Genomic DNA, 15,268 nt, shown 5'->3' on the forward strand with positions numbered 1-15,268 from the left:
AACTGACATGAAATTATGAACTCTGTGCCCATAGGTACTGTGGAGGTATCCATGTATAATAAATAAAGGCAGGTCATGCAGAAATCAAAAAACGCCCGATTAATGGGAATAGATGCACAACCAAATAGGTTTACATTTGCTTAGATAAAATGAAAAAGGAGTGGCTTCCATTTTGCACTTTTTTTTAAACAAAAAGCAAAACAAAATCTATGGAGATATGGGTGTTTAGTTTACTTTGTAAACTTGCAAACTATTACTCCTAAATAATATACTAATTAATTCTTTTTCATACCAGTAGAGTTAGTAATTCAAATGTAGTCATCTGACAAAGAGGGCATGTTTCCTGAAATTCACACCCCACACCATAAGAAGAGATGTTTGACTTATCCTTAAGCCCTACTACAGACAGCTGTTTACAAAAATTAGTCTGCAACTTAGGGGAAAGCAGACAGTTACTGTTGCAGGCTGTTGTAGTGAGAAGTCTTCATTGTAATTAATGGATATCTAATAACAAAAGAAACAGTAGTGTTATAGAAAGCAGACATAAAAGCTCAGCAGTTTTTTGGACCATTTAGTATGTGGACAAAAAGTCTAATATGCTTCCATTTTCCTGAAGGAACCAGTGTCTTATAGCAAAGAACAATGATAATGGTTAACTATTATGCCCTTTAAAAAGCACTTATGCATTTAATCATATTTAATCATCTTGTGATTTGCAAGAATGATCCCTTACTCACATACTTAGAAACTAAGGCAGAGAGGGGGTTAAGTGAGTTCTCGAAATCAGGGGTCCCCAACCTCTGGGATCTAATGCCTGATGATTTGAAGTGGAGCTGATGTAATAATAATAGAAATAAAGTGCATGATAAACGTAATGTGGCTTGAATTATGCTGAAACCACCCTCCTCCTCTCCCCTCCCCAAGTCTGTGGAAAAATTTTCTTCCATGAAACCAGTCCCTGGTGCCAAAAAGGTTAAGGACTGCTGCTCAAGATCATACAACTCAGTCAGCTGATGACCAAGAATTAGATCTTCTAGCCCCAACTCATGTGATGCTGATGCTGAGTCATCAAGACAGGATTTGTGTAATTGCACTAAATCAAAAGAGCAGATAAACATGTTTATAAAACTGAGACAAAAAGGTTAAACTATGACTATTTCAATACTCTTAGAAGTAAGATTCAGTATCTGGAGAAACTCACTAGCAGAGAATGCCTCATAACTCAAAAATGCCAGGAAATCACAATGTATTTACTTGGTGAGGCTCTCATTTTCTTTCTCTTTTCTTTCTTTGAAGCAAAGGTTTCTAAGCCTGGATTCTGTATATTTCAAGTGATTTGTGAGGTTTACCTATAAACATAATAGTAAACCAAACAGTTCCTCTTTTAACACTATGATATCACATGTTAACAACCTCTGTGTGATGGTTCACACAAATTCTTTTAGAAATAATAACCAGAATAGGGTTCATGTTTTCATAATTTCCTTCTTGATGCAAATAGTCCAGAAACTATTTGACATGCTTACCTAATATTAAATAATATTAAATACACAATAAACTGTGTATTTTCAAAACATTTTGTTGGCAACTTGCCCATATTTTAAACTTAAATTGAGTTGGAAAGATCAGCTCAGAAATCTATCTTTAAGCCCTGTGTAATGGCTCAGACTGTTATACTGTTATTTATAACAGTTCCTGGGCCAGTGCTTTAGGAGTTAGAACATCTAGATAACACAATCTGTTGTACACCTCACAATAATTCTAAGTGTGAGAACTATCTAGCCATTGATTTTCTTCTCCTTTACTGTGCATTTTTAACTTTCATAGTGAATGTATGTTAGAACATATACCTTTTGATTATCACTCTATTTTCCTCTTTCCCAGTCCCTGCTACATTTATCTCTACAACACATGTATACTTTCTTCTTGAGAAAACATTATTTTAAAAGGACCCTAATTACTTCTCAAGGTCTTTCCTTCAGACAGACATTGTAATGTTTCTTAATGTTGTCACTTAATGTATCTTTGCCCTTACAACTAAGAAAAGCTCCCAGGGAGAACCACCGCCTTTCTCCCTGCCACGTCTCTCAGAACCCTGATGACTGAGAAGTCCTTCCACTTGTAAATGGGAGGAACCAAGACCAGAAGTGTTGGGACTTTCTTGACCCAACTGATGTGCTCTTTTAACCAGCGCCTTAACTTCTGTCCCTGACAGTTAAGGTCATTAGCCTGCCTTCTTTCATCTGTTTCTGTCTTATCATGTTCTAGACCCTGTTAATCTTCGTCTCTAGTCAGGCTCCTTCCTCTCCCCTTCTGCTGTGTTTCCCGTCCTCCACGATATTAACCCAGAGTGTGCGCAAATATGTACATACCAACCCCCAAATGAATACGCATCTGCACCCACAGAAGTGCCATCTTCAGTCTTACTCTCCCCCATGACCTAACTCAGTCTCTCTTTTTTATTCCCCTGCTGCTGCTGCTGCTGCTGCTAAGTCGCTTCAGTCGTGTCAGACTCTGTGCGACCCCATAAACGGCAGCCCACCAGGCTCTGCCGTCCCCGGGATTCTCCAGGCGAGAACACTGGAGTGGGTTGCCATTTCCTTCTCCAATGCATGAAAGTGAAAAGTGAAAGTGAAGTCTCTCATCACTGAGTTTATTCTCTATTTCTATGTTGGTTCATACGGTTGTTTTCTGGTGTATATTTTATGTTTATCTAGTTTTATATAACTGACTTGCCTTTCTGGATATAAGTTTCTTGGAATCAGGGATCTTATTTTTTCTTGTGTATCTCCTTTATCGCCCTTACCACACTGAGAAGCATGTAGTAAGTTCTTCTTAAGTCTTAAACCCACTTCCTGTGGAGCAGAAAAGTACCTTAGAAAGTGTCTTATCTAGTGCCCGCATTTTACAAGGAAAAAAAAAAAAAAACTAGAGAATTGAAATGACGCATCGTTACTGTGACAGAACAGGTAAGTAGTAAGCCCTGAGCTAGAACTCAGGCCCTGTTTAGTGTGTCTGCTACCAGGCCACCTTGACTGTGGCTTATGCTCAAGAAAAATACAGGACTACTTCTATGAGTAAGGTGGCATTGGTTTCTGCCAACATGGATGCTAGTGATGTCTACCTTGAACAATACCCTGAAGTTCTTCCCAATATTTCTCCCCATTTTTCATCTTGCTCTCTCAACTTTGTAAAATCTTCCATGCTAAAGAATGAGATTGAACCTTCAGGAAAAAATCAGTATCAGGATGCAATTTTGTTAATTCATTTATTAACATTTATTTCATTTTGACAAGGGGATAGTATAAAAGCAAACTTAAAAGTTTCACTAGCTGTTAATTATTTCATAAGGATAATGATCTTTTAAAAGCTGACTCAGCTGGTAAAGAATCCACCTGCAATGTGGGAGACCTGCGCTCTATCCCTAGGTTGGGAAGATCCCCTGGAGAAGGGAACGGCTACCCACTCCAGTATTCTGGCCTGGAGAATTCCATGGACTGTACAGTCGCAGAGAGTCGGACATGACTAAGCGACTTTCACTTGCAAGTCTAAAATGCCTGTTCAGTAAGAGCATTCTATGGCTAGATTTTTTTTAATTTATCAGAAAATTTTTCTTTTCACTCAAACTTTGTGCTTTAGAAAGTCAAGTCTAAGATAGAGTTATTCTTTTTTGTTTTAACCCGTGATTATAACCTGTTAAAACCTGTGGTTCTTCTTTATTATAACCTGTGATTACTGGTAGGTTAGTATGCATATCCTTGTTATTTTCAGTAAACAAGTTGGGAAGATGTTAGTGCTTTAATTGTTCAGAAGAATGAAGAAGTAAAGAATACTTTCTTCATCTAATGGCCTACAGGCTAAAAATTGAATTGTACTGAATCACAGGGAAGAAAGAACAGTTGATAACAATTTTAATCTAATTAAATTTATAAATTTTAAAAATGAAGTTCAAAGTACAGTTTGACAAATACAACAAATAATTTGTTTAATTTAGAAAAACTTCAGTTTAGTGTTTTGCTTAATTGTAGAGAGAATGCAAAGATTAGAAAGAGGCAATGAAAGATGTGTACACACTTACACATAAGGGACTCACAGGGGCGATCCCCCCAGATCAGAAGAATTACATGTATCTGGGATGGCATGAAACTGGCATTCACTTGGCTGCAGTTCTCACCAAACCATCCCACTTTGGAGCATTTAATTAGGGGAATGGGGCCTCTCTGAACCTCAGTTTCCTCATCTGTAAGCCAAGATTATGTAACTAGATGACCTTTGATGTCCCTTTTAGCTCTAAATTTCTCCTGGATTAACTATTTTTATACCTTTATTCAAATATTTAAACCTTTCCATGTTCCACTCTAAATTGAAAAGCCAGAGTAGCTCAATACAGTAGCTTATTGGTTGAGTGATTAAATTTGGCCCATATTATATGTGTTAATCAACTCAGCTAATGATATGTGGGTTATTTCAGTTATTTTAAGCCAAAGATATTTATGAGATCAGCGGCATCTTGTGCTGAAAGCTTTATGTAGCAAAAATGAGTAATAGGTAAACTCTGCTTGTACTAATGGGGAATTAGTGTTTGATCTTTTAACAGTGAAGTTTTCAGCAGGAGCGTTTAAAGAAAGGCTTTTATATTAATTGTACATTTCAAATCGAAGCATGTCTGAACTGAAACTGGTTCTTTCTAGAGCTGTCTGTTGTTATTCATTTCTTCTTTCCTTATTTGCTCTGGTGTGTAAATATCCTTGTGCAGTTCTTCAGGGATCTGCAAACTAGAAAGGCAAAGAAAGCCATACATCTTGTTTACAGCCTGTCTAATCCTATCTGTAAGGGTAAAGTAAAAAGATAAATGTTTTTATTTGATAGATTCTGAAATCTGAAGTTTTCTAGCAATAAGACTGTGATGATGTTATTTAAGTATAATGAAAATATACAATTTGGATGTAGTTATTTTGAAATTCTTAACTTTAGACCATAAATGTTTTTATTTAAATCTATTTGTTAGTTACATGCTTGAAAGATTATTTCAGAAGCTATTTCATAATATTTTACCACCCTTCTAGTAAATTTTATTAGTTTTGAATTTTTTTGATGTGAATGTAACCAGAGTTTCTATAATGCAGAATCTTTTTGAAGATTCCTTTTGGGTCATTAGATATCTGCCTGTTTCAAGCTGATTGCTGAAAGTTACCCAAGGCCATATTTAGTTTTAATGGTCATTTTTTTTTAAAAAGAGTATGTCTTTTATTATCAGCACAGATTACATTTTATTACCTGTCATTTTTCATCTTTGCCTCTTAACTTTATAAAATCCACCCTACCCAATGTAAGTACCAACAAACCAAGACAGACTAAGAATTGGGTGGCACATTAATACTTTCTATCTTTATTAAAAAATTATGATAGTTTTGCTTTTTTGCCAGTCTCATTTTAATACTAGCTTTGTGACTTCTGATGCTAGTTTTTTCAGGAATAAGTCAAAACTAGAAGTTACCAACCCCGCTCTCCAATTTCGGGAAACTGAGATGAAAATGGTTAAGTGGCAGGCCCAGGCCTTCTACTGAACCATAGTAAAACCCGTCCTGGACCTAGTGCTGGCCTGGGTCCAGCACACCCTCCATCATGCCTGCCCCCTGGGAAGAGACACTGAAGTACCATTTAGTGTGCTTTCTGTGGTCTTTACTCTTGAGCACATTAACTAAAATGTGCTAGTTAAAACTGCCGTTTACAGCAAAAGAGACACTGATGTATAGAATAGTCTTATGGACTCTGTGGGAGAGGGAGAGGGTGGGAAGATTTGGGAGAATGGCATTGAAACATGTAAAATATCATGTATGAAACGAGATGCCAGTCCAGGTTCGATGCACGATACTGGATGCTTGGGGCTGGTGCACTGGGACGACCCAGAGGGATGGTATGGGGAGGGAGGAGGGAGGAGGGTTCAGGATGGGGAACACATGTATACCTGTGGTGGATTCATTTTGATATTTGGCAAAACTAATACAATTATGTGAAGTTTAAAAATAAAATTAAAAAAAAAAAAAACTGCTGTTTACGATGATTTGTGACATTGCTCCTTCATTCTTTTAACAGTATTAATTTTGTAAGCTAAATTGGAATTTTATTAGTCACCATTTTGGGTAGAAAGATATTCTCTTTGAGAATCTGGATTCCTCCTCCAAGTAACTAACCTCTTCATGTCTCAAGAGGAGGTAACAAATCAAACGTTAAGAATTGGAATTAATTTAGGCTCACATATGATTTCATTTAAAGTATCAATAGGTTAATTAATGTTTTCATCCGAAAACTATTTTGTAATTGTGCCCAACATAGAGACTGCAGAGTACTTGGTATAATTACTTGCAGACATTGAAGATGATAGAAATTCATGGAATAGGACAGACACTTTGCAGACACTAGAATATTAGTGGTTTCTCATTAGAGTGCTCCAGATATATTTAATATTTGATTGATTCTTTCCTTTATTAAATGAACATTCATTGAGGACCAGCCACTTTGCTGGATACTAGGTGTATACGTACAGCAAAGAGGAACAAGACAAAAGTCCTGCCCTCATGATGTTTACATCTAGTGGGGTTGTCAGTCAACCAACCAGCAAGCAGATAAGATAATTAGAGTGTGATAGTGGGATGGAAATAAGGTGATATGATAAATGATGAGGATGGCCAGCTTTATGTGGGGTTTTTAAGAAAGACTTCTCTTAAAAGGGGACTTTCAAGCAGATTCCTGAAGTTAAGGATGAAACAGGTATGCAAAGAGCTAGGAAACGGGCATCACTGCCAGGGAAAACAGCAAAGTCAAAAACCTTGGAATGGGGAAGGTTGCTGTTTCCTTCCTGTATATTAGCTAAGATTATAAATGTCTTCCCACCTACTACTCATAGGAATACTGTGGCGATATCAATAAATTTAATACAAAGTGAGCAAATTTGGGTTGGATATGTATAATAGGTAGTGAAGGAGAAACGGAGATTTTTTTTCTCTACTTTTGAAGAAGAAAAGTACTTGAGGATATAAGAGAGTAACACAGGAAAACAGAGATCTGGATCTTGGCTTCTGTAATCAAATGCTGCACTGGGTGATGCCAGTTGTCAAGTAGAAGTTCACTGAAGGTGTTAATAAATACCTTGGCCTGGAGAATGGGTGAGTTTGGATTAGCCAACTGGAGACAGCACTGCGTGTTTTAGGATGAGAAAACCGTGTAAATAAATATATTAAACTGGCATGATACATGCATAGGGAAGATAGTTACGCAAGAGGATGAGAGTAACTGACCTCATTATGGAATCGTTTCACAATATCTACATGTATCAAATAATCGTGTTACATCTTAAACTTAACACAACGTTGTATGTCAATTATATCTCACTAGATCTGAAGGAAAAAAAAAATTTTTTTAAAGATACTAAGGTAGACTGAACTTGAATGAGTACTTGAGACCCTGAAGACTCAAGCTGGAGCCAGGATGGCCTTTGTAAAAACGGAAGATAATAGATGGTCGGATTCATAGAGGTCAGTAGATTAGCCAGTATGTTAGTTTTTGACTTGACGTTTTACACAACAGAGGGAATCATGATGGTTTCTTGAATAAGAAAATCACATGATAAAAAGAAAAACATGGTAAAATAGATAGAGGCTAATGTTGATAGGAAGGGAAATCCTGGAGAATGGGAGCCTAGGTAGGAAGACCTTCTTTGCTGCCATGCCCCTGGTAATGAAGATATGGACTGTGTTCACATCACGGAAAGGGAATGAGCCATAGATGAGATGTTTCTGGGAACTTCGATGTTGATGTTTAATAACCGAAGGATGATGAAAGTCAGAATGTGTGCTCTCTCATGCCCCAGGGACTGGCTGAACAGTAGTGTCAGTGATGGAACTAGGGAAGTTGGCCTTGGACATGGCCACCCCCATTTTGTAGAGGAGGAAGTTTGGGCATAGGTAGATTAAGCAGTTTGCCCAAGATTACCCAATTTGAAGGAGAACTGAGATTCCAACGCAGGCATTGTGTTTTCAAAGCCTGAGCCCTCAACTCCCGAGCCATATGGCTATAATATCCATGATGGTGTTTTAATTACAAGTCTGACTTCCAGTCTTATGTAAGTTTCTTGTAAAGGAGTTAATTAATTAACAGTTTTAAAAGTTGGGTGGAAACTAGAAAGTTGGCAGATGGCTGGGCAGTGATTGGATAATTCCTTACAGCAGAAGAGAACTTGGAATTCTCTAGACTAAGAGACTGGAAAGAAAGAATATACCTTTTGGCTTATTTTCTTTCTCTTCTTCTTCCATTCACTATCAGCTGTTAAAACAGTAAATTGTCTACTTCAAAGAGTTATAATAATATTTTATGGGGAAAATGATATCTCTATTTCTTTAGTGCCTTATATACCACAAATGTCTTTGTCCTCATTTGTATTCCAGGAATGCTAGTTTATCTAGATTGACTGTCAGCCAAATTCTTACATTAAAACTCATTATTTTCTCAACTTTCATTACAGAGTAGGAGTTAGTTTCCAAAAGAGTAGGGTTTCAGAAGCAGCATCAATATTGGTATCACTGGATTCTTCTCAGTCCAGAAGCCCCAGTGCCTAGACTTCTCTGTGGGGGGCTTAGGTCTTGCAGCAGGAGTTCCAAGGACTGGAACCCTTGCCTCTGGAGAAGCCACAAGAGGCTTCTTTGACCATGGCTTTAATGAACCCCTTCTCAGGCTGGAAGAGGACTTTGCTCATTGTCCATGCTTTTCAGGGTTCCCGTAGCTTTTCTCACATCTCTCTTGTTTGAGGAAGAGACAGGAAGAAATAGTAAGTTCCCAGCCCACCACACTCAGTCATACAGCGTGGCAAGGAGAAGGGACAAGGCATCCGCTAGTGGCCACAGCTCGAGCAGGGAACGCTGTAGCGGTCCTTCCTTCAGTGAATAAATTGGTGCTTTTCTTTGGATCTAAAACTGTGACTGGATGTCGTTTAATCTTCCTAAAGCACAGTTCTGATCAAGTGAACTGGCTGCTCGAAACTTTCAATATTTTTCCATTTTAATGGAGTAAGATTCTTAGCCTTATATTTATGACCCTTTGTGATTTGGGCCCATGCTGTGCATACCAGACCTCATTTACCAGTATTCCCTCTTGCTTTGGACAGGGAAGCTGACCTGGTCCATTTCTTCTGCAGCCCCGCACTTGCCTGCATCAGTGCTTAACACTGATGCCTTCACAGTGCTCCCTCTCCTTCTCAGCCTGCCTCTGGAATTATGAACCCCCCATTACATGCTGCATACAATCCTCATCTAAATGCCGTGCAGCCTTGCTGAACTCATCGGAACTCTTAGATGACTTTATGTCAGGCTCTCATTTTATCTGTGTGTCAGATATCTATGTTCATACATTGCCTTCTTTACTAAATTCTGGGCAGAATTTGTACCTATTTTAACTTTGTCTTTTCCGTATCACCTGCACTTAACCATAAGAGGAAGTTAAAACTGCAGAGGGATAAGAGGACTTACAGATTACTTGTAAGATAATATATCTTTTTACAACTTCCCCCTTCTCTGTACCCTAGTAAATAAGTGAAACCAGAACAGGACCAGAACTTGGGATTTTCAGGCCAAGACTTAACCGGCAGCAGCAGTTCTCCCCTGGGCATGCACATTGGAATCACTTGACATCACAGGTGGTGCTTTAAGAAGTTCTGATCTGGGAGCCCCCACGCCATAGAAATTAGAACATCAGGAGCACTACCAAGACGTCAGTATTATTCAGGTCTCCTCACATGAGTCTAGTGTGCAACCAGCATTGGTAATAAATACTCTACAGCACAGTGGCCCCTGGACCATTCTTACTTTCCTGGGTAATTCCATTAATTTCAGAAACACTTTTTTTTTTAAATGTTAGTTAGAAATGTACTCAATGTGGGATAGTAGAGTAGCACATTTTGTTTTTCTTACAACAGTAGCTTACTTAACTGTTTAACTTTTCAGATATTTCGAAAGAAAGCAGTGGAACTTGGGGTAAAATTGCTACCTGCATTTCAAACACCCTCTGGAATACCTTGGGCATTGCTGAATATAAAAAGGTAAAACTCTTCATTTTCAACGTGTTTTAAGTTGAAATAGTCAAGATTGTGGTCTAACAAACAGACACCAGATGGATATTTACTTGAATGGTATTGATGACTGACACCATTGGGAGTCTTGGCATATGTCCTTGTGTTGGAAGTTATTAGTGTTTTTCAGTGTTCATGGGTTCCCATCGTGAGATCAAATGACCTCAAGAGAGTCATCCGCATGAGACAGGATTCAAGGTTTTCACTATTTCATGGTGACATTGTGTCAATGATACTGTCTCGCCATAAATTACAAAAACATCCCTTTATCATCAAAGCTTTTCACTCTCAAAAGAAGCCAGTTCCTAGATCACTTCCATCAATTAAGCTGCTGGTCAGAGACATTGCCAAGATATAACATGTAGATCAATCAGCATAATACAAGATGTAGATCAGCAGATACAACATGTGGAACAACCACGCAATGAACTAAGTATAACTGAGACTGGGTACATCTGAGGCTGCTCACCCACAGTTATAAGGAGGGAAGGGAACTGCTCCACTGACCCAGATCAATCCATCCTCCTCATCCCATGTGGGTGGAGAACCCTGGCATGCCAAGTTCATAGGAATGGGGCCCCAAGAAAAACTTGGGCTAACCAAATTTTTCATATTCTCCCAGGAAGTATTAATAGTTTGAATTTTCATGATAGCCTGAGCATTTTGTTAATAGTTTTATCTTAAGCTTCCTTCTAACTCCTTCTTCCCTATAAATAAGTAATTGCACGTGTCTCTTTGTGATGATGATAATGACAGCTGTTTGGTCATCATAAAATATGAAGTTTTGTGTAGACACTTTACCACATTTAATCCTAACAGCAACCCAATAAAGTCAGTACTACTGTTATATCCATTTCATTAATCAGGAACTTGAGTCACAGAGACAGTTATTTGCCTAACATCATGCCGTGTGTAAATGGTAGAGCCAGAGTACTCAGATGCATGGATTCATAGGCAAAAGTTAAATGGCTTTCTTATGTTAGAAAAGCCAAGAGGATGCACAGGGCGACTTGGCAAGATTAATGCACATTTTTCCTTAATTATTTATTCTAGTGACATTCCTTCCTTTAGTGACATTAATTCCTTCCAATTAATCATGGAAAATCATGAAATTAATTGGCTAATGTATCAGTTAAATGTCACGCTTTGTCTATATGTTATATCTATACCTTGAAATCACCCTGTACCTATCTATAATTTTATGTGTGTATGTCTCTGTATGTGTGCGTGCGTGTGTTTGGGGCAGAGGCCAAGGTGTTGAGGTGATGAGACGGGCAGAGTTCACACCCTGGGCCATGTTAAGTTGAAGTTGCTTTCTGTTGTATAACGTGATATCTCAGGATTCATTCTTCCCTTTGGGTTCCTCCGGCTTTCTCTGTTAGCTTGGGGATCATGGCACATGTTCCAGTATCTTAAGGTGGAAGTGGGTATATATGCTTGGCTTGAGCAGCATGGTATTAGAGATCTGTGAACTTTTTATTTGGCTCATGTGGATCACCTATAATACTGTCCATATCCTCAGACTTTGTATTCAGATAGTATACAGATAGTATTCAGACCTAGAAACTTCTCTAATGCTTGAAATAAGATCTAGTTATGAAAACCTCGTGCACATTTAACACGTATTTTCCCCACCCTCTGAGAGGAATGATATGGGCATAATAACCCACTGACTTAACTGGTTCCCAAGAGACCTGGTTCTAAGTGTGTACATGCATACTAAGTTGCTCCAGTTGTGTCTGACTCTTTGTGACTCCATGGACTGTATCCCACCAGGCTCCTCTGTCCATGGGATTTCCTAGGCAAGAATACTGGAGTGGGTTGCCCTTTCCTTCTCCAGGACCTCTTCCTGACCCAGAGACTGAACCTGCATCTCTTGTGTCTCCCGCGTTACAGGGAGATTCTTTACCCGTTGAGCTGTTGGGAAGCCCAGGATGCTATAGAGGTAGTTCTTATTGCTTTGTGGAAGATAATGGAATTAGATAAAGACTCTTAAAACTAATTGAGGTGTGGGTCTACATCTTTGCAAAAGTTAAGTCAGTTATTATAAGGTGCTGATATCATTTAATTAGTTCTACCCTCTCTTGAAATACTCATAAGAAATTAGATTCTTTTAAAACATATTTAACATAGTGTTTATTTTTACAGCCGAGAGGATTTTTTCCTTAGTTAAATCTATCCTTTGTGTACAGTGGAGATATTTTTTCAACACATAAAGAAATATTTCTAAAAACTATTCAGTACTGAATCCTTTGTTATCTTTATATCTCCTGAAAATTCATTAACTGGGGTTTTACCTTTTTTTTGTCAGACCTTATTTCAAATTTACAGTATTGTACATTATTTTACAGTACTGTACTTTAGAACTTTTATTTGATTTTTAAGTATTACAGGAAAATTATTTTGGGTCAGAAATAATGTGCCATTTCATTTGTGTATTCTATGATGTTTTCATGTTGAACTAGAGGAAATTAGGTAACCATTTTACAACTGACAGGAACACTCTTAACTTCTTCCTGGCAACCTGTATGAATTTTTTATTATTTTATCCACTCTCAATCTCATTTACTAAATAGCAGTGACTTACCCAAATTTACACAATGCTGCTGCTAAGTCGCTTCAGTCGTGTCCGACTCTGTGCGACCCCATAGACGGCAGCCCATCAGGCTCCCCTGTCCCTGGGATTCTCCAGGCAAGAACACAATTTACACAATAAGCCTTGGCAAAATTAATAGTAATACCGACCCACTGAAATTCATCCTACCCTTTGCCCAATCAGCTTGATTTATCGTCTTGAAGAATTTTCTCTCTAGGGAACCAAACCAGCATTTGATATTAATCTGCAATAATTACATTTCCGGACGTGTTATTGATGTCACCCAGTGCATATCTGCTGTTTTCTCTGAATCTCTGTATTTTCACAGTATGGGCCAGAGGACGAGGGACAGCAGGTTTGGAGCTTATTTTCTAGTTTTTTGAAACCTGTCACTACTGAAGTTTCGAAAGAGGTGGGGAAAAATATATCTGGCAAAATAATATTTTCTTAATTACCTTCTTAAACTTAGGAAATATCAATGGAAGGATGCTAAGAGGAAAAAAAGAGTTCAAGAATGCTGTTTAGAACAGCTCCTTATTCACTATTGACTGGCTTTGAAACTCTTGGCAATAATTATGATGGGAGAGCCACAATATGCTGTCTGTAACATAATTCTGCTCTTCCATGTCAGTTTTGAAAATAGTTATGGAGGCTACTCTTTGCCAGCACCTATAGGTTAACAGAAATGTGAATTTACTGGTATTATCTGTTCACATTCCTCTAGTGTGCAGGTTTTATCAGTTTGAACTTAAAGCAAGCAGTATTTTGAATTTGGGAGGTTTATGTATTTGGAGCCAAAACACCAATAAACCAAATTAGATTTCAGTATTTGTGCAAACTGAGAATAGCAGAGAATCTAAATAATTTACGCATATCCTACATGAGAAAGTCTGTCCCAAAAAATCTGTTCACACACAAAAAAAATGTTTTTAATTATCTCTTCTGGTACATCTATAATAAATTCCTAATTCAAGAGTTGCTATATGAAGTTGTAAGTGAATTGAAATTATGAATTAATAGTAAGTGGTAATTTGATTGTACAAACACCTGGGTGTTACACACAGTACCTGATTAGAATAACATGCTTGTTTCACCAGTACAGTAGTAGAAGGAAAATGTGTACGTTATGTAACACCTCTGGTAAAAGGAAAACATTGCCTTTTTCACAGATTAGATTTTGGTAGAACTCAATTTCGCTACTGTGAAAATGTCAAAATCTGATGTCTGATCTTGTTAGTACTACTAGTAAGAGGCTCTATGCATTTTTTTTTTTCCCAACCTAAAGAAGAAAAATCACTTCTGTGGTTTGTAAAATCAAATGTTTCACCATTTCCATATTTCTAGTTATAATTTAAGCCTAAATAGAATAAATGTAGTCATTTGAAGTTTTCTAAAGAGTGTTTTTACTTTTAAAAAGTATGTTTAATATTCCCATTACTCATTTATATCACAGAGCATATAGTCTGGGTATTCCTAGTGATTATTCTGTCTTTCCTGTGAGTGAGTTTTAGTTTATACTGTTCCATCAGTTGTTTCTCTTTGTGGATTTCCCTGAACAGACACTCACCTGGTGGTTATATTAGGTTAGCAGATCTGTCTACAGCATGTGCTTTTATTGCACACGTCAGGGAAACATGCTGCCAAGTGACTGATCTCTACTCCAATTCTCATTAGTAAGCAAGGCCACATGTGTTAGTCACTCAGTCGTGTCCAACTCTTCGTGACCCCATGGACTGTAGCCTGCCAGGCTCCTCTGTCCATGGAATTTTCCAGGCAAGAATACTGGAATGGACTGCCATTCCCTTCTCCAGGGGAGCTTCCCAATCCAGGGATTGAACCCAGGTCTCCTGCATCGCAGGCAGCTTCTTCACTGTCTGAGCCACCAGGGAAGCCCAAGCAAGGCCATGAAGGAACCATAACTCCCTCACCTGTTTTTATTTCCTGCTTTGTAAAGCTTTATTTACTGACTACTCTAATTATCCAACACAAATGTATACTATGTCATTAGTTACATTTTAGCTTGTATTATAATAATTAAATTGCAAATTACTTTACTTTAACAGAAATGGGGGCTTAATTAAGAATAGTACATAGCTTAATGTTTTCTAATAGTGAAACATTATCCTTTGTGAAGTAGGTAGTTTGTGTATTGTAATAAACCCCCATTTGGGGTTTCTTAATACTTCGGTGGTATAAAATGCTTGAATATTAAATCATAATTAGTTTTAATAGACACAAACTATGAAAGACAGACTAATCAGGTTAAATATTTTAAAAAGTATTTTCCATATGTCTCCCTGCATTTTTACCTGACATTAATATATAAACATCTACATTTTTAAATTTGCTAACCATTTTTTAAAGTATCTGGTTTTAGATTTGAAAGAGGCATATTGTTTTAAAATAAAGCAGAATACAATTCTATAGTTTAACATCATAATAAAAATATTAAAAAAATATCAAGAAACAAATTTTCTGCCCCGAGGAGATCAAACTTATTTAATGATTTGCTAATATTCTAAGAAGCAAAATAGTACTTAGTTATCCTAGAC

At 37.5% G+C, this 15,268-nt stretch overlaps 1 protein-coding gene across 1 annotated transcript in view; it reads left to right on the forward strand.

Annotated features, from left to right (window-relative positions):
• MAN1A1 (mannosidase alpha class 1A member 1) overlaps window positions 1-15,268 on the forward strand; it is a 173,315-nt gene that overhangs the window by 90,321 nt on the left and 67,726 nt on the right. The window contains exon 6 of the mRNA XM_027551103.1: window positions 9,996-10,090. Within this exon, the coding sequence (XP_027406904.1) occupies window positions 9,996-10,090 (95 nt within the window). The remainder of the gene's footprint in view (window positions 1-9,995; window positions 10,091-15,268) is intronic.

Source organism: Bos indicus x Bos taurus, chromosome 9 (genome assembly GCF_003369695.1).
Source record: "Bos indicus x Bos taurus breed Angus x Brahman F1 hybrid chromosome 9, Bos_hybrid_MaternalHap_v2.0, whole genome shotgun sequence".
NCBI lineage: Eukaryota > Metazoa > Chordata > Mammalia > Artiodactyla > Bovidae > Bos > Bos indicus x Bos taurus.